At 39.6% G+C, this 26,454-nt stretch overlaps 1 protein-coding gene across 3 annotated transcripts in view; it reads left to right on the forward strand.

The window, feature by feature from the left end:
- Positions 1 to 425: 425 nt before the first annotated feature.
- Positions 426 to 26,454, forward strand: part of VCL (vinculin) — a 54,551-nt gene continuing 28,522 nt past the window's right edge. For all 3 annotated transcript variants that reach the window (XR_008483056.1, XM_054277421.1, XM_054277420.1), the window contains exons 1-4: positions 426 to 842; positions 17,899 to 17,969; positions 23,858 to 24,008; positions 25,832 to 25,940. Coding sequence is in view for 2 of the 3 variants with exons in the window: in XM_054277421.1 (XP_054133396.1) it covers positions 675 to 842; positions 17,899 to 17,969; positions 23,858 to 24,008; positions 25,832 to 25,940 (499 nt within the window). In the remaining variant the exon portion in view is untranslated. The remainder of the gene's footprint in view (positions 843 to 17,898; positions 17,970 to 23,857; positions 24,009 to 25,831; positions 25,941 to 26,454) is intronic.

Genomic DNA, 26,454 nt, shown 5'->3' on the forward strand with positions numbered 1-26,454 from the left:
CCCAGCCCCACGCGCCCCGCCAGGCGGTCACGCTCCGCCTCAGCTCAACGCAGCGAACTCGCTCCGGCGGCGGGCGTGGCGCAGGAATCCCACCGCCCTCGCCCCCCGCGATCCCGGCACCCTGGCATTAATCGTCTCCTTATATGGACACCAGAATGTCTGACGTCATCTCGACGCTGGGAAACTAGCGCCCGCGCAACCAAGCTTGGTTGGGAAGGCGGGTGGTGCGGGAAAGGCGGGGGGTGGAGGGGAAGGAGGCTCTGGAATGTTGATGGACGCGGCGTTGCGCCACTGGGAGCGGCGGCCCGGCTCGGCCATTGGGCAAGGCGGCCGGGGGCGGGAGCCGCGGGCGGGGCGGGTTGTGGCGCTTGAAAAGCCGCCGCCTGGGTAAGGAGCGGTGCCAGTGTGGGGTGGGCTCTGCCAGCGGGTGGCAGGAGGGCAGCGAGTTCGAGTCCCGCCTCCGCGAGCCTGAGCCGGCAGTCGCTTCTCCGTGTGCCGCACTCCGCTCACGGGGCGAGGGGAGCTCGGAGTGGGCGTTTGGTTTTCTATTCTTCCTCCTTTTCCTCGTCGCGCGGAGGCCGCGGCTTTCTCTGTGGGGCGCCAGCCCGCAGGGACAGAGTTTGCCAGGAGTTTGTGCCGAGTTCGGGCCCCAGCCCCCCCACCCCGCCGCCGCCATGCCCGTCTTCCACACGCGCACCATCGAGAGCATCCTGGAGCCGGTGGCCCAGCAGATCTCCCACCTGGTCATCATGCACGAGGAGGGGGAGGTGGACGGCAAGGCTATCCCGGACCTCACCGCCCCCGTGTCAGCCGTGCAGGCCGCTGTCAGCAACCTGGTGCGGGTGAGTAGCGGCGGCTGGCCCGCCTCCTCCGCGCCTTCTCCTGGGAGCGACTTTGGCCGCCGCGGCCAACTTGGGAGAGCGGCGGCGCCCGCCCGGCCCGGGCTGTCGCGGACAGGTGTCCCGGCCCCCGCCCGGTAAGGAGCGGCTGGGCGCGGTGCTGGGGCCCAGGAAAGGGTTAAGTTGGAAGGCTGGCTGGACCTCTGCGGCTCCCGCCTGGACGCCGCCGTCGTTTGTTCGCGCTCCGGCCGGCGGAGGAGCCGTGAGAGCCGTGCAGCGGAGCAGTGAGTTGTCCCAAGAGCGAGTTGCTCGCCGTCTCGGAACGAAGAGAAGCCTTTGCCCACCTGAGGAGCGGCATCCCATTAAAGTGCAGTAAAGCGCGGTAGTTGCTGCTTTCATACCCGCCCCGAAACGCTTCACAGATGGCTCTGATACGCTGCGTGGTTCTTTGCTGCCTAGGAAACTCCTATTTTAAGTGTATGCGCTATAAAAGGCAAAATACTTACTTGGCCTGAGCCTATCCAAAAAATCCCAAACCCAACCAATAATAAAGCCCAGACCTCCCAGGCATTTGGGTTTCATTTTTAAATCGGTGAGGGCTGGCCCTTCCTTATCAGTGCAGAAGTTGAGGCGGGACAGACCTGTGGCTTCCAGGCAAAGTCTGGAGCTGTGAATTGTTCTTGTTACTTAGCCTCGAGTGTGAGTTACTGTTTGTTTGTGGTGAGCTAAAGGTGACGGAAATTTGGCCTACTCTTTCGACTTGTTGAAAGCGGTTATGCATAGCTTGTCTCTTTAAGATCTGAGTATTTGCAGTATGGACGCTGCAGTGTGAGAAGTGCAAGTGACTAATACATTTGAAATGTTTCAGTCCTATTAGCACTTTTATAATAAACAAAAGAATAACGAACTGTTGCAAAGCAGAAATACTTTCTTTGATATAGAAAGCACTGTGACATTGCCTACTCTTCTACTGCATTAAGAATTACCTGGTAACACTTACCTTGCACCTTTGTTAAGCTTGTTTACAAATACTGAATACATGTTCCTTGCTCATTTTGAATCCTGTTAAATTCCGAAGTCGTTCCTAGCAAAAAATAACTCTTGCCAGTAAATGAATAAATGGAAAGGTACCTCTTGCTGCCTCTTTGCCTTAAAATGAATAGCTATGCAAGTTAAAATACTGTGTCACTGTTAACCAATGTTTGAGTGCACTGAAATCATGAGACTTGTGGGCATAAGAAGCTGTCAGGATGACTAATGTATGTGATGTGTTAATCATGTTTTGGCCTGTACTACTGGCTGCTGCTAGAATAACTTGCCACTTGGAGGTTTTGCAGTTTACTACAGTGTAACTAGGTCTCTTGGTCGCCATGACTATAAATATTACAGACTGTCTAGAATACTTGTGCTTCTTGCTGACTATAGCAGCCACTCATCTCTTTATGAAGAGCAGTTGTTCTGCAGCAGTTCACTGATGTAATAGGTGTTTTGGCTGTAAGGGTGCGAAGCCTGTGCGTATGAAATACTTTTCCTTGAAAGGAAGGACGTTGGAATAATGCTTTGCTTCTCTGAGCTAACCCTGTAACCCTGGGTTGTGTGACTATTTTTCTTCACCCCACCTTTCTCTCAAAAGAAACTTGATATGATAAAATTTCATTTATTAGAGAAATACAGAAACAGATTTAGTTTCCTTCTGCAGCTTGCTAATGCTAGATCTTTCATTTTGGACTGTTTTGGAAGCCTCTGTTTTTCTCTTCTTGTCTGCTGGTTTGATAAAAGGAATGATTGCTGAATTATTTTTTCTGTGTTTATTCACAAAGAGCCAATAAAAGTGGGGTAATCTGAGGTGATAGTTACCATGAAGATACCCTGATCTGCTAAAATACAGTTTTGCCTATATTAGGAAAAGTGCAGAATTAATGTTCTCATTCCTATCTGAAGCTGTTTTCAGTGCATTGCCCTGGAGTGTAAAGGTGATTTATGAAACAGCAGTTTCACGGGAGCAGGAGAATTTGTGCAGACAGGTTCTCGAATTACGAGCCTTCTGGTGGCTTCCTAGGTGACAGCAAAGATGGAGCTGTCAGTGCAACCAAGAGAGTAATGTGGTGCTGGCTTGTTGTGTTGCTTGCTGTCTGCTCAGGGTTCTCAGTGTAGTGTGAGTATCACAAAGCACATAAAGAAAAGTACTGAGGAGCAGGGAGTTTCTTAGTGATAAATTTTCATATACAGCAGCATTACTCTCCATCTATCCAGCCTATAGTAAGGATTCTGCAGTTTGGAAAATGCAATATTTAATTGATCTAACTATCATGTCTGTGTGTAATTGCTGGTAGCAGTGCTTGAAGGCCTTGAAGATGTGCTGTGTTGAAGGCCTAGAAGATATTTCCTAGTGCATTTCCCCTCACAGTATCACTGTATGGCTGTAAGGAAGGACCTATGTGCAACAACTTGAACATTCCTGAGATGGAGCTAGCACAATACACCACTCTGATGGAACAGAGGTTGATAGATATGACAGTCTTACATTAGGACTATTAGGTGAGTCAAAAGGGTCCTCCTCCTAAATACCCTGACTGGAGACCTTTATAAGAGAACTCTTCCTTTGGCATGCATTTCTGTATTTCCTGTCATTAATGGTTCTGCTGTGTTTCAAGGTTTGCCTGAAGCCATCTTAAATTACATGCCTTTTTTAATGTAAAGTTTGCACACTCAAGTGGACCTATCCTAGAGATACTGCCTTGTCAGAACCTAATTGTAAAGTGATTCTGGAGAAGAGATGGTCCAAGTCATTGTTGAAGTTAATGAAATAACTAAATCTTTTACAAGTTAGTCATTGCTGTAGTAAAATACCAGAGCAAGACTTGGTACTCTTTCCAATATGCGACAGTTTGCTTCTACTGATTATTTTGTATCTTGATTATTTTGGGAATCTTTTGCACAATAATTCTCAAATTGTTTTGAAGCATTTTGATGAAATTTCTTAACTGTGGTGTGAAGTTCTTGTTGCCTGTGCAAAAATGTCATGTGGAAGTAACATCAGAAGCTTTTTTACATGGAAATCAAATTTGACTGGAGGCAGGAATTTGAGGGAGAGGCTTCAGATACCACAAGACTACAAATGTGCTAAATTGGTCCTTCTTTTAACTGAAAATCTTAATGTTTGTATTGGCCTGTATTTGTAGTGGATGTGTGCCTCTTATGGGAAAGAAAGTTGGCATTTGGTATTTCTTTTATCTAAAAGACGTGACACTGTAAATCAGCAGAAGTGGTGCTGGTGGTGGGTAATAGTCAAGGCTCCCTAATAGGTATGGAATAATTTTGAGCTTGCTAAATATCCTATTAGTTTAGAGGAGAGTGAAATTTTGAGTTTTAACTAGTCAAATTTCCCAGGGAGGAAATTAACCATGTGGTGATTTTCTAGTTGTTTTAGGCTTTCTCCTCCCCCCCCCCCCAGTTGTTTTGTTTTCTTGGTTGGTTTTGTTTTTTTGTTTTTTTTTTAACTTCACCAGACTTTTAGCCTATTTTAAAAATAAGGATTTTATCAAGGATGGCTGATGATAATGCAGAAATGGTGAACCAATCACACACATTATATAAACTGTTTTATTTCATGGAGGAGAAAAAAAACCTGCTACTTGGCAGCAGTGAATTTACAAGCATTTATGTTCAGACCAATGTTATATTATTGCCAAACAGAAAGCAAATTCTGCCCTGATGTTGTAAGCTCTGTAGTGCTTTGTATGGATCCTGGCAGTCTGTCAGTACAGGCAGAGCCCACTCTGGTCACTTCTCTCTGCTGTTCCACACAGAGCTGCCTCAGAGCAGTGTTGCTGTTGCTCTGCCAAATGCCAACAATACCATGGGTGAAGCTGCTGAGTTTGACAGATTAGGTTGTAGTTCTCTGCATGAAAATGAAGGTAGTAGAAGGGACTTGGGAAACACACAATTTAAAATATTGGAGCAGGCTCAGCAGCTCAAGGCGGTGTTGGTTTTTCAGAGTCTGGGCTGGTGAATGAGGTCAATGGCCTAAAAGACCTGCTTTATCTGAGACCAGTTGCTTGAGACAACCCTGTGTTCATGTCCTTCATTTTCATAGAGCTTGGGGCATCTGAGCAAAGTGACACTCCTATGAAATCTCATAATGGAAGATTTAAGACACTAATGGTAACAAGTGAAGTGACTGAGATATTTCAGAACAGAGATCTGCTCTGAAAAAACAGTGCTTGTCTATTTGATGATGCAACTTCTGCCATTCCATCCTGTGTTGTCCTTTTATGTGTGAGTCTACTTCACAAGTGTCTCTATGCTTCCAGTTTCTATTAATTACTTTTTTAATGGGAAAAAAATGCTTTACTTGCTATTAAATTGCTGATGACCACATTTCTTAAGAAGATATTATTGTTGTGTGCTGTGATATGACTTTATTTACTTACTGAGGTTTGGAGGCTTATGAAACACTACTGACACCTTTCTGTATCTCAGCTACTAACTATGGCTAGCCAGGTCAGGCCTGACTAGGTCAGGCTAATCATCAGGAAGGGTCTCTTAGATTATAAATCTCCTGTCTCATAGTCAGGGTTTATCAGATGTTTCCTTTAAGTAGGTCTGGGCCAAGTACTATTTTAAAATGTAAATAAAAGCACTCTAGAGTAAGATTACTCTCTAGCTTGACTAGAGATTGTACTGGATGGGAACAAGACCCTGTACTGCTGGGTCAAAGTCACGTGTGTCAAAGGTTTTTATGACTTCCTAAAGTTGTGAGGTTGGTCTCCTTCACCTACCACCAGCTGAAGCCCACCCCATCTAGGCACAACTAAAAGTACCCAGATAGCTCTTAAAACAGATGGAATTAATACCAGTACTTCAGCAGAGAAATAAAGTTTAAACTAAACAAAAGAGTTAACAGTGGGAGTGTTGCATTTACTGTAGCTATAGCAGCTGTCCTGTCTCAGCAGAGGAAGAAGCAGCAATCACCTGAAGCCCCTGGCATGTTCTGTCTGCATCCAGGGCCTCTGACAGGTGAGAAGTTCCCTGGGGTTGTAGGGTCATTTGGAAAGGGCTATCCATCTTCCCTGGCCAGGCTGTAAATTGTCCACTGATACCTGCCAACCACCAGCTTGGAAAACACCTGTTTAAATGAAATTGTGAAGGATGCAGCCTGCCTTGAAATCCTTGCCATGATTTCAGCAGCAAAAGTCAAATACACAGGTAACACCTGGAATGAGGAGAAATGCTCTGCCTGTTGAGGAGAGTGGATGGTAAAACAGCTTTATCATCCTAAGTTTTCTTTGGCATAGGTGACTTGCCTGTAACTCAGGCTACAAAGATAGGAGTGAGCTGTTGTGAGCAGCTTAGAGTTTCTCTTTTTTTGAGGGGAAAAATTAGCTTGCAATATATTTATATATCTTGGAAAAGGATGGAGAAGAAAGGAAAAAGATAAGCTTTTTTCCTTGCAGAATTTCTACACAGCACGAAAGATGACTCTCAAGGAGGCTGTGGTTTTTGCATTTTTCCTTGATGTTTGTAACTTGTCATGGGATATGTACAGATCTGTGCCTCCCTATTTCCAGTCTATTATGTTATGTTTTGAAGCTGAAAGAAATGGTCAAAAGAGCAGATACTCTGAACTCTACAGAGCTCCAAATTACTGACAAGTGAATGAGCACTAGAATAAGCTTGAAGATCTTATGAGAGAATGTCTTTTCCCTACTACTTCTAGGTCTTACCTGTGAGTAGTAGAAAACAGATTAGTGTTTTATAAATAATAATGATTTCCCTTTTTTTTTTTTTTTTTTTAATTAGAACATCCTTCTTCAGTGCACAGCAATTTCTTCAGGGATCATTTACCATTCTGGGAACTGTGGCCATATGCTCTGAGAAAGTGGATAAACCCCATCAGGGTGTGTGTATGGGAGGAGCTGGGAGAAGAGTGATTAATCAGACAGAAAGCAACTTCGTAATAACAAAAGCACATCATAAACTTCTTTCTTTCTTTTATCTGTTGGGAATCATCTTTACATAAGTGATTAATTAGTTTTTGATTTGAATGGAATCATCTCTTTGTTCTGTTATTGTGTTTGGATACTTAATTTATTCCAGTCTCCTCCATCAGCTTTAAAAGCAATCTTTTGTTCTCTCTTCCTTTAAATGTACATAGAGATTGTTAAATGTGTCCTCATATGCAGCTTGCTTTTTTGGCCATGAAAACTGAGACTATTATTGTGGAATGGATAGTCTTTAAGCGACAGTTGGATTAAAAAGTTCCATATGCCAAGAATCTGCCAACCACTTCTGCTTTGAAAAACTTACTAAATGCTTTTTTCTGCATAAGTAAAATACACCAGTGTGGAAAGAGTTAAACCCATGTTGAGGACCAGTGTTTTTTAGCCATTTATTCTTCCTGATGTCTTGTAACTTTAGAGAGTGATGTAGTTTTGCTTTGTATTTTGAAACAAGGAGATACTTTTCTCCACATAGTGATATTGGACTGTAGTTATGGAATTCCTTTTAGAGGTTAATAAAAAAGTAACCAAACAAAACATGGGTCAGAAATATGTACCTTAAGAACACAGAATAATTTGTAAGTATTGCAATATAATATTTTTTTCCTTTAGTGGCACTAATTATATTCTATCACTTGCTCATTCAAATGCTGAGAAGCAGTTCTTGATGCAGAACTTCACTGCAGCCGCAGTTCTTAATTTTTGCAAACTGATAGCTTCCTGACATTTATCTTTAAACACAGCCATGGCAGTATTGTTGTTATTGAATTTGAACAGTGAAGTGTCTTTTTTTGGTAACTGAATTGTTGTGAAATTTTATCCACTATGTTAATTGTCATATAGATGTATAATTTCTTCCTTAATTTTTATGACAAGAGGTGAGAATTAACTTTAAAATTGTCCTGTACTTGGAGTCTAGAGTAGCAACTTATGTTGGACCATCTGGAAATGGACCAGATGAATGAATATTGCAGCTGCCTTCATTTCTGAAGATGCTTTGTGGGTACAAGATGACTTGCTGCATGGGTAGATGAAATGATCAAATGAAGGCTGGATCTTCTTTTCAGTTACACATATTTCACCTATAAGGATTTCTTCCAAACACGAGCTGAACATCCCAGCAGCTCAAAACTGAGCTGGGAGGGGGGAGAATGGGGGCATGACCCTACATGCACAGTGCTTGGAGTGGGTCTGGTTTGTCCCTGGAGTAAATCAGGCCCTAGTGTTTCTGTGGGGATATGAATAACTGACTGGAGAATCAATAGAGGGCACAAACCTTTCCGTTGCTTTCTTTGCCTGATAATTAAAGTGTACTGGGGTATGACTTTTACTTGTCCATATCCTGAGACTAGAACCAAACATTTGTGTCAAAATATATGGAACAGCTCACTTTGTAACATATCTCCTATTCAGAAGTCAGTGTTGTTCTGATGCTTCAGGAGAGCTATTTACAACATGAATAATGAACAATGGATAACAATAGTGGCTAATGGAGGGGGACAAAAGCAAAAAACCAAAAACCTCTTCATTATCAAAGCCATTCCAGAGTTTCTGAAACTGTCAGCTTGTTGACTCTTAGGGCTAGATTTCATCATCATCAGCTTTGTCTCACTGAAAAAACAAGTGTTGGAACAGTTTCCTAGTATTCTGACTTCTTGGGTAGGGTAGGAAACTGATGGTTCATGTTGGGTTTCTCCAGTGAAGAATGGAGAAATGAGCTGTTTCTGTTGGGGTTGGCCTAGGACACTTATGAAGAGACCTATTGTAGTAATGTTGCATTGCATTTTTAATCAATGGTTACACCCACAGAATAGCAAATGTAAATTTTCCTTGTGCTAAACTATCAGGTTATTTTAGGGACCTGAGGTTGCTGAAGGCAGATATTCTCAGAAAAGACAGAGGTAAGTAAGTTTTTGAGTATATAATTTTTGTGTTGTGGTCAGAAATCCACACCTATCCCACAGTGGGCCCATATTTTACCTAGTCCTTATTTTGCTGCTGTGTTTACACAAGCATTTTTTATTTTTCATGCCCCTCACTGGGTTCAACTCTAGATACACTTTGGGCTGGACCCCATCCCTGTGTGCTCAGCTAAGATCTCTGCTCCTCCAGCAAGAGCTCTGCTCATTCAGGCAGGCCTCCTGCCACTTGGACTTGTCTTCCTGCTCATCAGGATGAACCAGCTCTCCAGAATTTCTCTTTCTAGGACTGTGTTCTATGTGATTTCTCCAGTTAGGTCCCTGAAGAGGCTAAAGTTGGTTCTGAAGCTCAAGCTCTGATTTGTCTATCTTTTTCCTTTCAGGATTCTTAATTCTACCATCTAATGGTCACTCCATCTGTCATTGGCATTCCCAATCAATTCTTCTGTTTCTAACAGCAGAGCCTTCCTGCCTTCATCTCCTCACTCTATATCTACCAGTAAAAGATAATTAGAGCTTACAGTCTGTGAGAGGAAAAGTACAGGCAAGCAGTTTTCATACTAAACTGAATTTTTGGGATGGGTTAAGAAGGTTTCATTTCAGCAAGTATCATGCTTAATCTTTGACCTAAGGTACATATGGTGCATAAATAAAATGGTGAATAGCAGAGCTGAGAAAGCACTGCTTTGGTGAACTTGACAAGCTTTATGTTCAGATATCTTTGTGTATGCAGCTTAAAATGTTTGGGTATGTTGCAGCTGTTCTGGTCTCATTGCTCAATGTTTAACATGTGTTTGTGGGAATAGTAAAATACAATGGTATTCAGTTTGAACTTCATTTTAGTAGCTGAACCTTAGAATGAGCTAGACACAAGCCTGCCCCTCTTTAAATGCTGGAAAGCATGCAAGAAAAGAGCCATGGCCATTAATTTCATAAATGAGTATAGTCACAGAAGTGCTACAGTAGCAGTGTGAGAAATGGTCGTGTGTTCTCACCCCTGAACAGATGAGAGGCACTCTGGTCACCTTGGTTACGTCATTGTGTCATGGGAAACTAATGAATGTTCTCAGCCTTTCTTTTTGAATGGGTGCATCAAAATGGAAGCTTATTAAAGGCTGAGCCAGGAAAGTCCATATCAAATATCAACTTCTTGCCCATTCTCATCTTTCATGTATTTGCCAGGTATCAGCTCTTCAGTGTCAGAAGTCTGACTCTTCCTGTCAAGCAGAGGAGCTGTTAAATCTGTCATCTAGAACTTATTTCAGCCGGGTTGCTGCTGCTTCTGGCTTCCAGACTTTTCCTGAGTTTTCAAGAGGCTGCACATTGCAGCTGTTTTAGAGGAGGGAAGCATTAACAAAGCTTCCTTCTTTTATGCAGGTTTTGTTTTGTTCACCTGTACGAATACTTGCCAGAAGGAGCAGAAACTGACTTTGACTAGACTGATAGTCAGTGCATGTGAGTCACAGAGATGTTGTGAGCTGTGAGCATTTTGAGTGGATTTGGTTCCTGGTGACCACAAGCTTACAGTTGGAACAAATGGACTTCTTATAAATGTGCATGATACCTGTCTGTTCATGGGCAAGGAATGGTTAAGCTCTTCAGTGCAAAATGGGGTGTAGTAATACATAACTGAGTGAAAAACCTTGTAAGTTGCTAACAGACATTCGTGTACTTGATTAGAGGAGGTTTTTAATTCTGAGCTGTGTGATGCACTGAATATTTATCTAAAGAGTTATCACTAGAAAAAGATTGCTGCATCAAGCACCCAGATGGAAGTTACTGAAGTTTAACTTGTTTTGGTGTGCCTGTTTGTTATTAAAATGATAGGGGTTTTTGTAACTTTGGTCAAGATAAATCACAAAAGGTGCTTCACATTTCAGCCTCTGAGTGTGTGTACAGGTGTCTGTTTGCCCTTCAGCTAAGTCTTCAAAAGCTTCTGGTTTTACACTTTATAAGAAGTTTTTCTCCAAGTATTGCTGTTTCAAATTACTGCATAACCCGTACAGGTTTTTAGGTGAGTTAACAAATTAAACTGACTAGTGTTTGGATACAGTAATAATCACTTTCATGAGCATAGCTGTCTTTGCAGCTTTTGCAGCACAATAGTTGTGCTGAATAACAGAAACAAATAAATGAGGTTTCTCTGGAACTACGCAGCAGTAGCAAAAAGGTCACTATTTATTTAGCTTGCACTGATACTATGACAAAAAATGGGTTGTGAAGGCCTAGTAATTGCCAAACCAGTGGCTTAACTGTAGCAAGTGAAGTGGTCTTAGAGTCTTTGCCATGCCTATAAAATGCTCCCTTTTCTTCAAGAAAGTCAAAGCATGGTGAACAGGAACCTCAGTAAATTTTAGGTAGGTTTCACTTCAGTTTTTCTCTTGAGTTAAAAAAACCATAATAGCATGGCATTTCTTTAATTTCTCTTTAATGTAACTAGACACTGTTGTAGCTAATTAGAAGATTTCATTTAAAATGTGAGCAATAATTTACACCATGAGCTTAGTGTACACTAGAAATAGCTGTTAGACAAGTAAAGTGAGACTTAGAAAAGACAAATTGTCCAGTGTGCTACAGAAGGTGGATAATTGCTATAGAATTCTGTGTAGCCTGTATCTTGCTGGTCAAGATACATTTGCTGTTGCAGAGCTTATGCCAAAAGATTTAGTGCTCTGAATTTCTGTTGCTTGAGTCATATATTAGTGAGCACGTGAAGATATTTACAATATATTAAACACATAGTGAAGAATATTACTTTATCAATAAAGGAATTCTAGATGAGTGGTTTTTTCTTATTCTGTTTTCCTGCAGGGATCCATTCCTGCCATGAACTTAGAGAGGGAAAAAAAATCTGTTCTCTGGAACCACTGATCCTCTAGGACAGAGCTGATAAGGGAAGTGATGCCGCTCTTTCTGTGCAAGAGGGAAAATCAGTGTTGAGGAGTCTGGTTCTCAGAAGTCAGTGCAAGCATAACAACTGGAAGATCCTGAAATTCAGGGCCTGGTAGCCATCCTACATTTTCAGTTGTGACATTTATAAATGTCTCATTTAGGTAGCAATACCTGTCAAATCAGCAGTGTTTTCAAAAAATAAAATGGGTTATAAAAGGCAACAAGAGATTTTGTAGTTAATTAGGCAAAGGGAAATTGAGGCACTTCTATTGGATATCTGCCTTGTAGCTGATACAGTCAGTTACTACATCAGTAACTGTAGAGAAAGAAACTGCACTACTGTTCTACATTTGAAAGTTATTCAATAATAGAAAACACGTTTTGTCTTTGCTTTTTTTAGCTTCTTGAATCTCTGTGCCAGCACATGGGTAAATGGAATATTAACTTATCTTGTGATCTGTGAACAATAATAAGATAGTTTATCCTTCTGATGAAGGAAAAAACAGACTGGGTGGACTCGGTTATTATCTATGTGTAGCTATAACTTGGGTTGGCTTAGAGATGCTGCAGTACCATATTTATCTGTATCAGAATCACAGATTTGTAGGCAGCCCTGCTGTATGTGGAGCCAAATCTTCCTTCCATTTGATATGATCTACACACTTCTTATGGTGACACTTCTTACTATTATTCTCTTGCCAACAGGGCCAAAAAGCTTTAAGATTAGTAAACTTTCTGGATGCTTTTACTTGACTTAACACTTAAAGTGCTGGGAGGACAGGATACATCTGAGTTTCTGGGGATGATGGAGTTCCTCGTCCACCAAATCCTCTGCAACATGCAGATATTAGCACATTGTCAAAGATGGTGTAAATCTACCAACAGAATCATGGTGTTTGGTTTCTTGTTTTTCAGACAACCATCTGAATAATGAGAAAACATGATTTTGGAGCTAAGTTATCTTTTAGTACAGACCTAGTATGTGTATACACATGCAGCAGGATTTGTGTTAAGAGATACTCTGAAATTCTTTATCACAGATGTGAGTACATGGAAATGAACTGGAAGAGCTTTTGGAGTCTGTAATGCTGTTTGGTATGTGGTGTTGTCTTTAGATGTTCTTGTAAAGGTAGCTGTTAGCAGCTCTCAATCTCACTTCTAGACTACAGTTGCTGTATCTTATTTTTCCTGGTGAGTTTTGTAAATGCCCAAGGGTTAGAGATTACTTACATTAATTATTTGACTGAAGTAGAGTTATAATGTCCTAAAGTAATTTTAATTTGAAGTATCGACTTGGAAAAAGAAACTCTTCTTTTCATGAAAGAACTAATTTCCAAATTATAATAGCTCTGTTAAAAATATCACATAATCAGTATGTGTTTACTTAACTTCTGTGAAGTTAATCCTGTAATTTGCCAAACCATCCGGGCCTCAGCTCTGTACAGGTAACAGAGTTAGTAGGTACAAGCAACATGAAGTTTTTTGGTATCCAGAGGATGTTGCTCTCTGTTTTCCATATGCTTCTTGTTTCATAGTTCTGTATTTTAAGTGGACAGCAGGATTTCCTTAGCCTTAAGCCAGTTAAATTTTTCTTAACCATCAGTGCAGACAGGTAGGTCAGTTTGCTGCTGCTGGGGACCAGATGGCTGGTGTATTCTAATTTGCTTGCCAGATGACTTTGGAATTGTACCCTGCTATGGGTGGAATGCAGTCTGCAGGGCAATCATGAGCAAAGCAGGAGTCAGGACACAGCTTCTATGCTGGCTGAAAGGACAGGGGATAGGCTCTGATTCACCAGTCTCTAGCATTGGGCCTGCCTCACTGCTGGGATATGTGCACTGTTCATTTGGTGTAAACTAAAGGCAGGAGGAGAATTTAGCTGCACATTTCTTTGGACTTCTTTCCATCTCTAATTATATAGGCCTGTTCACCTACAGAGAAGTAGAAAACTCTAAAGCTTCTTAAAGCAGTGGTAAATTCACTGATTGCAATTGACATATCAATCCTATTTATAATTCAAAGCAAGATGAGTGGAATGATGAAGAGATTGGAAATTTGCTTTTTAAAAGGCTTCTGAGAACCTTTGAAGGAAAAACAAAAATTTGTGTTGAAAAAAAATAGTTGTAGCTGAAGACTCACTTTTTCAGTTGTATTAAATGTACTCAATTTTGAGATGGATTATAGATGCGACTGTGCAATGTAGGGACTGTTGTCACTGTAGAATTAAAGCAAATACTTAGTTTTATTTTTTCAAGATAGACACCTAAAGAAACTTGTGAAGAAGTTGCAGGGAACTTGATAGAACTGGTGAATAAAAAATTTTTGATTTGAGATTTAATGCTCCTACTATTGTCACAGTCCTTCCTGAAAGCAAGACATGGACTAATGCATAAACCAGGGACTGGATTTTTATTGAGTTGTCCTCTGGTAAAGTTGCTTTTACAGCATACAGACTTAGATCCCTTTGTGTGGCACTTGGGTTTGTCAAGCAGAGCTCATACTGCAGCTGATTTCTTGGGGGTAACAGCCAGGGCTGTTGTGTGTTCACTGGGTGATGGTGAAGGAATATTTTAAGGCTCCTTTCTAAAATGACAGATGTTTTAAATTAAGCTTCTGGAACATTGCAAGAACTAATTCTTCTAAGGTCATCTTCCCTTTTAACAGAGGAAATCATATAAGCTGTGAGGAAAATGTCTCTTCCAGTATTTGGCAAATTGTCAAACTAGTATTGTCAACAGAGGCATTCAGAGGAAAAAAATAAATAAAATGACCCTTAAACAATAAACTTTGGACTCCCATCTTAATTATTTCTGTGGTTTATTTGATGTGATATGTGCAGTTTTTACTTTCAAACTGCACAAGTAAAAAGGGCTGGATATTACTGGGTGCTTGTCTGTTTAAACAAACTCTCATAGAATTACAGAAGATGAAGTTATTTCTCCTTCTCACTGAGCAGCTGTTGTTTGCTTTATCTAGCGGGCTAAGAAGGTAGGCAAGGGAGCTTGTCTTACTTTTCCTGCAGCTGAAGCAAATATGACAAAAAACTGCAAAACTGTTTATAAGGAAGAAACTTGGCCAGAAAACCTTTTCTTTCTTTTCCATGAAGAAAATTCTCCACATGAGAAAGCCTAAAGCACGCTGGTTTTATACTAATCAGTGGCAAATAAGACTTGCAGGAGACTGATGAACAAGGTTAAAAGCAGGAGCAGGAAATCTCAATCTCTTCCTCCTGCTTATAGCTACATTCCTAGACAGTTTTGTGTGGCCATATATATGCCCTCTGACTTTTGTGTGTCCCATTTCCTTTAAATTTCTTGACTTGTCTGCTTCTTGTTCCCTGCTTTTTGAGCAGGGAGCAAGAGGGAAGGTAGCTCACTCTTTATTCATCTGATCTGTCTGTAATCTCCAAAGAGTTTGGAAATGGGGTAGAAGTTGTAACTAGGAAACTGTCTTGGTCAGCTTTGCTTGAGAGCTCCCCTTACTCTGTAATGTGCAGTGTTGAAATTATTTGAGTGTGTTAGGGCAGTTTCTTTGGAACCATGAGTAAGTGCCACTCCAACACTGTGTAATAGCAGAAGCTTCTGTATCAGTCTGTCACTTCCCAGTAAGTTAGGATCATCTTAGGAGGTAAGAATATCCAAACCCCAAGCAAGCATCCTGTTGTTTTTTCTACATGTGTACTATTGACTAGAAATAAAATCTTTTTCTGGTGATTGTTTTATAATAGCATGAAGCTGGACAAGCTATCTGTCTGAAATAAGCAATAGATAACTACATTTTCAAGAGAGAAAAAAAATCCTCATTTTCTTGGTATTGGACTGTGAAGAAGGTAGTTGTTAACCTTGTGTTACACTGTGATGTGTCCAAAACTTGCTTAGGCCATGTAAAGTTCAATCTGAAGAAACAGGATCTTGTGAAAACTAAATAGGAAACAAAGCAACAAAAACCCCTAACCACAAAGCTAGAAGGGCAAACTCACTGAACTTTTTTGAAGATGTATATTTTCACTCATTAATATGTCTTTATGTTTTGAGACTCTTCCTGTGGAGTGTTATGTGGAGTACATTTGTTTTTTACGTGCCACTTCTATACCTTGGCAACGACTGCAAAGAGCAGTAAATGGAAAGGTTAAATAACAGCTATGCAAACAAGGTTTTCTATTTAAACAAGTTCAGGAGTACATTCTATGTTGGTGCTTAAAGCGAGGTTGAAAGTCCTTTTTACTAGAAAGGTTGTGGATCTTTTTAATTGATGCAACTTTGAAGCTCCTTGAAATCTTGTGTGCCTTCTGTGGTATACAGAGCTGAGGATATGGATGGACTTGGAAGAGAAACATCACTGGAGTTTAGGACAGTTTTTTTGAGGATAAAAATCTCCACAGAAAACCCCCACACAACAGAAGAGGAGTTGACTCTTATCATATATGTTACTTCTATTTGAAGATTAAAGATAGCTTAATAGCTACTTCGCTAGCTATAGAAAAAAAGTCCATATATATATGCATCTGTAGACATATAAAGTAGATATTATCAACTACTTATAGGCAGATGTATGCTTCTTTGAGTACTGAACCTAGATCTATCCTTTTATGGAAGAGAGTTGTCCTTTCTAGAGTGAGTGATTTAATGCTTTTTGTATGGTCTAATATACCTGGCCAATATAAAATAACAGTTGCTAAAATGACTGTCAGCTTGAAGTGCCCCCCACGCTGTTTTATTTTTTTGGCATTCTTTAAAGTTATACTTTTTCCAATATACTCAAGTGTATGCAGGTTGGTACAGCTGCAGGAAAATAAATCTTGAAGGCATGGTTCCTGTAAGTACAGTATTGCTCTTCATTTTCACCTGGTGAGACTCTTTTGTCTAACAATGTGTAATCTGGAGTTACTGAGAACTACTCAATTTTTTCTGTTAAGTGCATCGTGTTGATGCACTTATCCATGCAAGCTTGTGGGAAATATAAAGGATGTGTTTCCTGAGTGCAATGGAAATAAGTAGAACAAAGCAGGCACACTCTCTGGTGAGATGCATTTAGAATCATGCTCCTGAGGCATTGCCATGAAGTTCAGTAGTCAAAGCAACACTGCAGTGCTGTGCACCAGGACAGTGCCTGACTGTTTGTAAACCTGCTGTGAACACAAGAGACAGAAACCTACTATAAAATTCAAGATCTTCAACTTTTTTTGCACTTTCATGACTTTTTAATATCTGTGTGACTAATTGTGAGTGTAGTGCTAATAGATTAAAAAAAAAAAGCAGCAGGCTAGGCCCAGTGTCTTTGAAGCAAGTAAAATACTCAGGCCAATGGACTTCTATGAAGTTCCTCTGAAAAGGAGCAGATCAGGGAGACAGTTTTTGGCAAGCAGCAAAAGTTTGCAAGGAAACAGTGGTTCTGGAAGGCTGTAAGCATTAGAATTGGCAAGTGCTGTGCATACTGACACACTGCATCTTCTGTCCAAAGCCAGTGAATCTTTAAGCACCAGCTGATCAGGGATTTTCAGGGCTATCTTGTCTAGCTTGAGCAGGTCTGGCAGCTCTTAACACAAAGTGGTGTCTGATTTAAAGACCTTCTGCTTTGTGATGCCTTTCTGAATAGCTTATTCAGCTGGAAAATACAGCGAACAAAGGAGCTGGAAATATTTTGTCAAGTTGGTGATCTCACAGTTCAGAGAGTCAGCTACCAATTATAAAGACTTCTATTGTGTAACACAAGAGCTAGTGTATAGAAAGCTCCAGATCTTACTCTCTTTCTTTATTGGCTTCTGCATAATTATTTTTTGCCTAAAGGATGGTGTGGATGTGGGGTGCATTCTCAGTAATTAACTACATTTTCCTAATAGACTAAGCTGCTAGCAAAAGGGGGGTAAATTTTTTTATCTTTGAATTTGATTTCTGACTTGTGAATATTAGGACAGAGGGAAACCTTCAGAGATTAAATTTTTACAACTAAGTGCAGGAGAAAACCAGTATTTTTTCTGTGGAGAGTAGGAAAAGGGAGAAGTGTCTTGGTGTGTCCTCATTTAATTTAGCAGAGATGTTGATAGGAAACAACTTACGATTTCTGAAGCATTAAGTTAACCACAGTATATAGTGATCTCAAAAGTAAACACAGCAACAGGAACCTGGTGAAAGGAGCTGTCATTAGTACAAAGTGCTGCTTTTTTTTTTTTTTTAATTCCACTATTTGCTTTTATCTGGCCTTGACATTGAAATTTTGATTTTTAAGTATGTCTGTTTTCTCCTGCAGGTTGGAAAAGAGACTGTGCAGACAACAGAAGACCAGATCTTGAAAAGGGATATGCCACCAGCATTTATCAAGTAAATTAATTTTATTTTAAATCTTGTGTTGTGTGTACAGGAAACCTGTTCTAATGTCAGGAACAACCTCTTTGGCAGCAGGGATTTGTCTTGTTACATTCTGTATATATAAGTCCATATACATGGTATTTCTTCCTTTAAAAATAGTTACAAAAATTAATCAGGGTAACAATGGTACTTAGCTGTGTGCTCCTGTAGGTTTGTCTAAAGTGTCAGAGACAATGTGGTGTCTCAATCTTTTTCTATTTATTTGGCTGATGGGAAAATGTGGATTTGTCAGTATAGGCAGCTGATAGCATAACTGCCTGGAGACCTAAGACGTTTGAAGAGCAGTGACTTACTGCAGGCATTCTTAATTGCATGTCTTGGTGTAAAGGACAACTGACTTTCTCCTTCTGTTGCCTTAAGCCTTAAAAATGATCCATCACACCTTGTTGTGGGGTTTCCAAGCTGCTTATTGCCACCTGACAGACCTCTATTGAAGTAACTTTCTTCTACTACCTATAGGAACCTCTTTGGTAGCATTGTCCAGTGTATACAGAATTTCTGAGTATTTTACTGTTATTTCCAAACACCAAACAGGCAGATAGTCAAAACAAGAAAGCATTGAGACAACTGGGAAAATAATGAAAGGGAGAAGGGAGGTGATGTCTGAGGAGAAAATTTGTGGTAGGCAGTGAATAAGGATTTAGTTTATTGCACTGTAGGGTGACAAAACGAATTATTAAAATAATGCTTAGGATGAGGTGGTATTAGCATATGAGTTAAAGAATGAAGTAGCTGAATTATTAGTGAAGTAGCCTGTCACTTGAGACCACCAGTATGTCTATCAAAGTGATGCTACAGCCTGAGAAACTTGCTAGGGAAATCTGGGGAACAGGAGATGTATAGGTCTGGTGTACTTTTGGAATAAATGATTAGAAATTCTGTTTTAGAGAACAGAGAGAGCTCACCTATATATAGTGTGCTTTGGGTGAACTGACAGTGTTTCTGTGGAGGGAAATTCTGCCTTATAAATCTATTGGTATTCTTAGAAATATTGCCAACAGGGGAAAGGGTAGTCCAGGTAATACAGTATACACTGATTTCCAAACTTGGGAGGTGAAGGTGAAGGCTTTTAAGAAGGTGAAGTAGCTGCAGAGTAGTTAGAAAAATTTTTGTGTGAGAAAGGAAATTGAAAGTGGAAGAAAAGATTATATGGTTAACCCTGACAATGGCAGGAGAAAATCAGTAGAACTGTGGAGCTCTTGGTTGGGATTGTGCTTTTCACCATGTTAATAAATGTTCTGGAGACCAGGCTGACTTGGGAGGCAAAAGTACTTAGTGAAAAGTACAAGTCTTATGCAGGGGAGAGAGATTAATGGATGATTCTGGGAAATTACAGTACCTTATTAATTGAAGTGACTTGATGTTAAGTATGGATTAAATTACTTCTAAATATCTGAAATTTTGCATGCTTGGGAGAGCAGCAGGTCTGATGGCAGATAGGATGATTAAACTGACCATTACCAATAGTGAGCAAAGACAGGTGAGAGCCTCCTTACCTGTTCATGATGTAAAAGTAAATAAAATATTAGATTTATCATCAAAGAATGAGAGATAAAAATGTCACAATATTGTTTTGTTCTGCAGCTTGAATAGTGCATGTCCTGGTAGTCACACAAGTTTCAAAAGGTTGTAGTAGGACTAGAAAAGCTCATAGAACAAAGGCATAGAATTAATTCTGTATAATGCAAAGCTGAATAGACTGAAACTGGGAAAGTGACAGAGGGGATTGAGGCCCTGACAACGTCTAAGGAAGGATGAGTTGCATGGAGATGGTGATAACTTGTGTTTTTCCTGTGCAGAACTTGGTGGGGGAATTGCTTTAAGCTAGCAGTTTGTAAGCCAACAGTAGGGAGAGATTGTTTGTACAGCTAGTTGTGTACTGTTAAAACTCTTTATGTGGGTTTGGAGGTTAATAGCTAAGGACTTCGAGGGATCCATTGTGGGTCAAATACACAAACTGCAGGAAGTCCCAAGAACTGAAAATAGTTGAAGGATGGGAGAGTGCCTAGAGGAAGCATGATAAATGCTTATCCTGCTTTTAACCTTCCTTAGGCTTTTACTTGCAGCTACTATTGGAGACAGGATGCTGAGCTAAATGGGCCTTTGATACAATCCACTGCAGTATTTATCATGCTGTGTGCCTGGTGTGTGATCTTCTGTGGCTGTCGGGGGGTTTGAGTTTTTGAGGGGAGTGTTTATTTCATGAAATGAGATCAAAGGTTTTTCCTTGCTTCTTGATGCAAATGTGTAATTTTTATTGTGCTCGTTTTCTAGGATGTGTGTAATTTTTACTTAATTTCCAGCTTCTTCACCTAGACAAGTAAATGACTAAGGAAAAGAGATTTTTTTAAATTGCTATACTGTATTAAGCCTTTGATCAAAATGTAGCAAATTGTGCAAGACTTGAATAATTAAATTACTGTAGAAATGTGACACAAGTACTGCTGAATAGTGCCACTTTGTGCTGGGTGCAAGGACTTTGTCTGCAGCAATTCATGACTGCATGAGCTGTGATACAATGTAAAATGGGAACCAAAGGTATCTGTCAGAGCAATGACCCACTCCACAGAGTACTTACTGTCCTAGATGCAGTAACATGAGTTAGGAATGCTCAGTGGTTTTTATGAATGATAACATGTTCCATTTGTGGGTTTTTGTTAATCTGGAGTTTATATCAAAATGAATTAGTACAAGTTACCAGTTTGATGTTAACATGGGGAGTGTATTGTCCTGGATATCTTGGTTGTGGGGACAGATGGTAGTCACAGGTGAGGTACAAAGGGAGCCTTATCTTTTACTGCTGTAAAGGACAGAATTTAGACGCAAGAATTGAAACAGATGAGTCTTTTTTTGGTTTTGTTTTCCTGAGAGGGAGTTTTTTGTTTCTAAAGCATTAGTTCAGGAAGTGGCATTCCTTTTTAAGGGAGTGCTCTGGCAGAGTTTGTACTGGTGCATGGATGATGGGTGAGAAGCAGTACACATGTGCTAGCACTGCTTCCCTGTTTGTATTTCCTCCATTCAAAAGGATTACCAGTCCTGGAGGATGGAGAGGTGTGTTTATTGTTTTGAAAGACTTGATACAGGCATTGAGGGCTCATAATAAAAATATGTTATGGCAATCTGTAAAGTTTTTCAGTAGGAGTGTGATTGAGCAGCAAAATTGCTGGCTGCTGAAAAGCTATCATGCATCCCTTCACTTGCTACTGACATAAACCACATTGTAACTGTTCACTTAGAGCTAAAAATTGCTGAGTTCTTTATCTTAATTGTCTTAATCACCAGGGAGTATAAGTAATGCATATAATTTACATCAGATGTTTTGCAATGTGTTCCTATTACTTGTTAAGCTTCTCTTGTAAAGGAGTGAAGAACTGCAGTCTCCAGGCAAATAATAGGGTTACACTATTGGTTTACACTGAGAATAAAAATTTGTTTATCTTTCATGCTCATTTAAGAAATCAAGCAGTAATGCTATTCTATGTTAATGTTATTTTGGTAGTTGAGCTGTAGCTGCACTGGTGGTATCTGTATTAACAAATTATATGTAAAAGATTTGCTTTTTACTTTATATTTCTAGAACTGCAAGCAATCTAAACTGTAGTGGTTAAACTGGAAAACAAACTCAGGGAAAAGCAGAGGTCAATCCTGAAACCTAAAAACTAGAATGATAGTTTAGCATAAGCTACTTTTTCCCCCTCATGTTCTGTAAGGAATGCATTACTGTGATGAGGTGGATTGGCTACCCAAAGTAGTATGGCTACAAATATTGTGACCAGTGTCTTCCCCACAAAGAATTTGGCTGGTGTTAAGATAGCTTTATTGTAATCACACCTCAAAAACAAATACTTTTTTTATTAAGATATGTTGTTGGGTTTCTTAAGTTGCATTATAATACAGAGATTAGAAATTTCACCATAGTAATAAATTTCTATTTGAAACTTCTGAACACGGTTGATTGTTGTGATAGAACAAGTGGTTCATTGCATTTTTAGGGGCTTTGGTCATTTGTGTTGTTTTGGTTGGTTGGGTTTTTTTCATGGAAGTAAATGAATCCTAATCTTTTGCTCCCTAGCATGTGTGCTTTGCAGGGGATGAAATGTGTCTGATTTTCAAGCACCACTATGATTTTCTTGTACACAGCTTACACTCCTGAAGCATTTTAAGTGCATTGGGAAATTCATACAAAATAGGCATTATACTATTGAAATTCACATTTACTTTTAAGAGGTTCAACCCTAAAAACTGCAAAAGAAAACTTTAAATCTTTAGAAACACTATTTTCATTAATTATGGTGGCTTCTAGTGTAATATGCATTTATGTTAATTCTTGTCTTAACAAATGAGAAAGGCAGCCTTGAGATAATTATCAGTATTAAACAGACAACCATGAAATTAAACTGTAGGAAATTAAGAATTTCTGAGCCTGTAGCTCTGAGCTGCTGAATAGGTGATTTGTTTAATCCCTTTCTTGGCAGAGTTGAAAAGAATAAATGTGAGAAGCAGGCACGGAAATGTAATTTAGTCAAGTCAGTTGACTTTGATAACACAACTAAGTGCATTGCATAGTGATGAGCAGACCATTTCCACTTTCTGCCTTGAAATCCTTTGGCATTTTCTTGCTCAGTTAGGAGCCTCTGCCATGTGATACACTGAGCAGATGTCTCCCAAGAAGAGCTAGTTATGATAACATAGCTGGTCCAATGTGATCTCTTCTAGGGAGCTATTAGCTGAAAACTTGACTTTCAGAACAAAAGTGAGTTCCCCTGTAATGGGTGTCTTATTTTGTCCAAGTGGTCAGTAGAAAATGGGCTATGTGACAAGCATGCAGAAGTGGTCATAAGAAGGTAGCATTGCTGTAGTAAAAGTGTTTTATGTTTTTTGGAACCTCCTGTTATTGAATGAGCACATGGAATTCACATGCACAGAGCATTATGTAGTACACTACACTTAAATGAAGTGGGAGACAGTGGAGGAAAGTGCAGTCATGAGTAGCATAGCTAACATGACAGGGAAGTCTGATTTTTTTATTCTCCAAAGGCATCACAAAGTAAATACAAGAGAACCAAATCAAAACATTTTCAGTCTTCCAATTTTTGATATTTTAAAATTGTTATATTAAATTATTTGATGGAACCTAATTTCAGAGCTTATCTTCTTATTCTAAGTACCTTTTGTGTTACTGTAGTTACATACTGTAATATCTTGCAAAATCTTCTTTCTGCTTTTATGTCTGGAATTGCAAGCTGCATTTGAACATTGTTCCTTAACACTGCATTTTGTTGTCATTTAAATTGCTCTTTCTATGAGTGTTAACATTCTGAAGACCTCGGCTACAGCTTCAATGACCAGAGCACAGCGTCTTTCATGTTATTTTGTCTTCATGTGTAGCTGTCATTTAGTATTTATTAATAGCAATTGCTGCTTGAATAACAATGCCTATACAAGGCTGATAAAAGTTAACAGTTACTTTGATTGTGAAGTCCTAAAAGAATGGGTGTTTTGTTCCCTGCCCTTGTCATGAAGAATGTAAGGTATTTTGCTGGGTTGGGAGCTCTCCTTAATGACACTGTGCTATGTGCTCTGTAAGAGGTACTTCAAACCTTCCCTATGTGGGAAGGTTGTGTGACTTCTGAAAAACTGGATTGTGTGGTTGCTGGTGACTTTTTGTTAGAAAAAATACAATTAAATACTCTTGCCTTTTAAACGATAAATGTGTAGAATGATGAGTTTGCTTGTGGTGCTTCAAATGGTCAAATTAAAAATAAATCCAGCATTTTCTCAAGCCTATGGTCACACAGACAGGAGCTAACCAGCAATTGTTGTGTGCTGGCTTCCCGCAGAGTGGAGAACGCCTGCACCAAGCTGGTGCGGGCAGCCCAGATGCTGCAGGCCGACCCCTACTCAGTCCCAGCTCGGGATTATCTCATCGATGGCTCGAGAGGAATCCTCTCTGGAACGTCAGACCTGCTCCTGACATTCGATGAAGCAGAGGTAGGAATCCCAGCCCGACTGACAGAAGTGGCTGCACAACAGGGTTATTAATTCAAATGTCCCCCTCACTAAAATAGCTAAACCAAGCTATTAAATAGATTAATGAGGTTTTGACCGTTTCAGTTTGATTGGAAACATATTTTGCATTCCTTTCTGTCAGAAGGCGCTTAAGACTTGTTGCTCTGTTTTGTGAGGAGCATTTTTGCATGGCATAATGTTTAGGTGCTGCCTGTAATTATTGCTCAAGAAGGCCAGATCTCGTCAACTGTCTGATACCTTCCTAATGCTTTTCTGTATTCCCTTCACTTTACCCATTATTGATCCTTATATTTTCTGTATCCCTTCATTGAAAAGCCCTAGGCCACTTGCTAACATGTTTGTCTGGCTCAATAGCTCTGGCAATTTAATTTGCCTTGGGCATGGGTGGTAATACAAATTTGGAGTGTCTGGCTAGTCAGGCAGAAGATGTATTCTGATAAATCTAACAGTTGCTACATTTTGGCTGTTACACTAGCCAGAAACTGACTCAGAAGTGCTGTTTGTCCATCCTCATATGTAAAAAAAAAAAAAAAAGAAAAAAAGCCATAGTTGCAAGGAAATGTAAATGTCTTGTTTGAAATTTTTTTTGTTACAAATCATAGTTTTGATGCTTTTTCTGGGGATGTAGAGTCTTGCTTATTTCTGAATAAGAAAGATCATGCTGTTAGAAATACTGATGTCCATTCTCATTCTGCTGCAATTTGTTAACCTATGGAATTGTGTTGCTCTTCTTGCTGTTCTGAGTAATCTAATGTGTTATCCTTGTCTCATTTAACCATCTTATGGCAATGTTAGCATGTTCCTCTGAAATGGTGTTCAATAGAAGTGTTATGGGGCTTTCAAGGAAGTTAATAGCTTTTAATCTCTCTTTCTAGTATTTAGGAAATTAATTGACTTTGGTGAATTTAATGCTTTGTGGGACTCACCTGACAACTCCTTGTTAATAAGAAGAATGCCATTAGTCAGGAATGATGGATTTTTTACAAGTACTTAAGTTGGCCAGTGTCTGTGCTGTTTCAATATAAAGTAACTTTGGGACAAACTGAAATGAGTTTCAGAGGAAGCTTTGGTCTTTTCTAGGTGCTAAACACTGCATGTGGTTGATAGAAATTAAATGTCAATTAACTCGTTCTTCCATAATAATTGTATGTAGTGATGTCAGAACTAATGTGGTTCAGAGGTTAGAATATTTACTGACAAAACTGGGAATCAAATGTAGACTGAAAAAAGTTAAGCTGAGGCAGAGGTCCAGAGGTAAATGAAATACAGCCTTGACAGATTTTTCTGGAAAGTTTAAGATGTTGGATCTATCTTCCCTGCTGGAATGCTAGGTAATGCTTTATCCATATGTAAAGCTGTATGGTAAATGAGACTTCCTCTGAAAGCCTGAAGTCTGCTTTCTATGTAGCTTTGCTTTGTGATTTAAGTTAAATATTTTATTGATGAAATTGCAATGAAAAACTTCAAGCATGACAGCATACATAGATGAAGCTCTTTCTAACCCATTTTCTCAATGCTATCCTTCATATATCATACAAAGTGAAAACATTGGAAGTAGGATTTTGCATTTCTGAGTAGTGGAAAGCTGATTAAATATTGGCTTGCCACTATAGCACTTGACTAATGGAATTTGGGTAACTTATTCAGGATCTCAGACCTTTATAGTTGCCCATTTGTCCTATTAGCAAATGCTATAACTAAACTGTTTTAATAACAGATTTGCATTTCTAATGCAAATGTAACTTAGCTTTAGCTAAGAAAGAATGTTGATGTTTCTCTCTTAGGTCCGTAAAATCATCCGTGTCTGCAAAGGAATATTGGAGTATTTGACTGTGGCAGAAGTGGTAGAGACAATGGAGGATCTGGTGACTTACACGAAGAATTTAGGGCCAGGTTTGATTTGCTTCAGTCTTTCATAAATATATTAAGTATAGTCTTTTCTATTACTTTGTTCTCCCACCAGCATCTCCCTCACCCAAGTTTTGAACACTGGGACAATGGTAAAGCAGTTGCTTTGGAAGTTTCTGTTGGGAAGAATGACTCATTCTGTTTCACAGTCTCTTTTAAGAATGCAGAAGATGTTGGTAAATGAGATTTGCACATGAATGATATGTACTTTACTTTTCCTGTACTGTGAAGGAAGTAAGCATGCATTAGTAAGGATAAAAAAAAAAAATTGAAAAAGCTGTGTAAGCACTCACAGATATAAAATCCATTAAGCTGATAAAATGTCTGCGCTGGCTGAGATACTTAGGCCCAGAAGGAATTTCTTGGAATAATATATGCTACATGTCATATGTTAACATCTTAATGAGGTTGCAGAAATAGCTGTCTTGAAGTATGATACAAAAGCCCAGCTGTTATGGAAATTCTCTGTTTGCTCTCTCTACTTGTTACTTCACTGTCT

The sequence above is a fragment of the Melozone crissalis genome, unplaced genomic scaffold (genome assembly GCF_028551555.1).
Source record: "Melozone crissalis strain CALT ecotype California unplaced genomic scaffold, PUWL_Pcris_2 ptg000019l_1, whole genome shotgun sequence".
Classification (NCBI taxonomy): domain Eukaryota; kingdom Metazoa; phylum Chordata; class Aves; order Passeriformes; family Passerellidae; genus Melozone; species Melozone crissalis.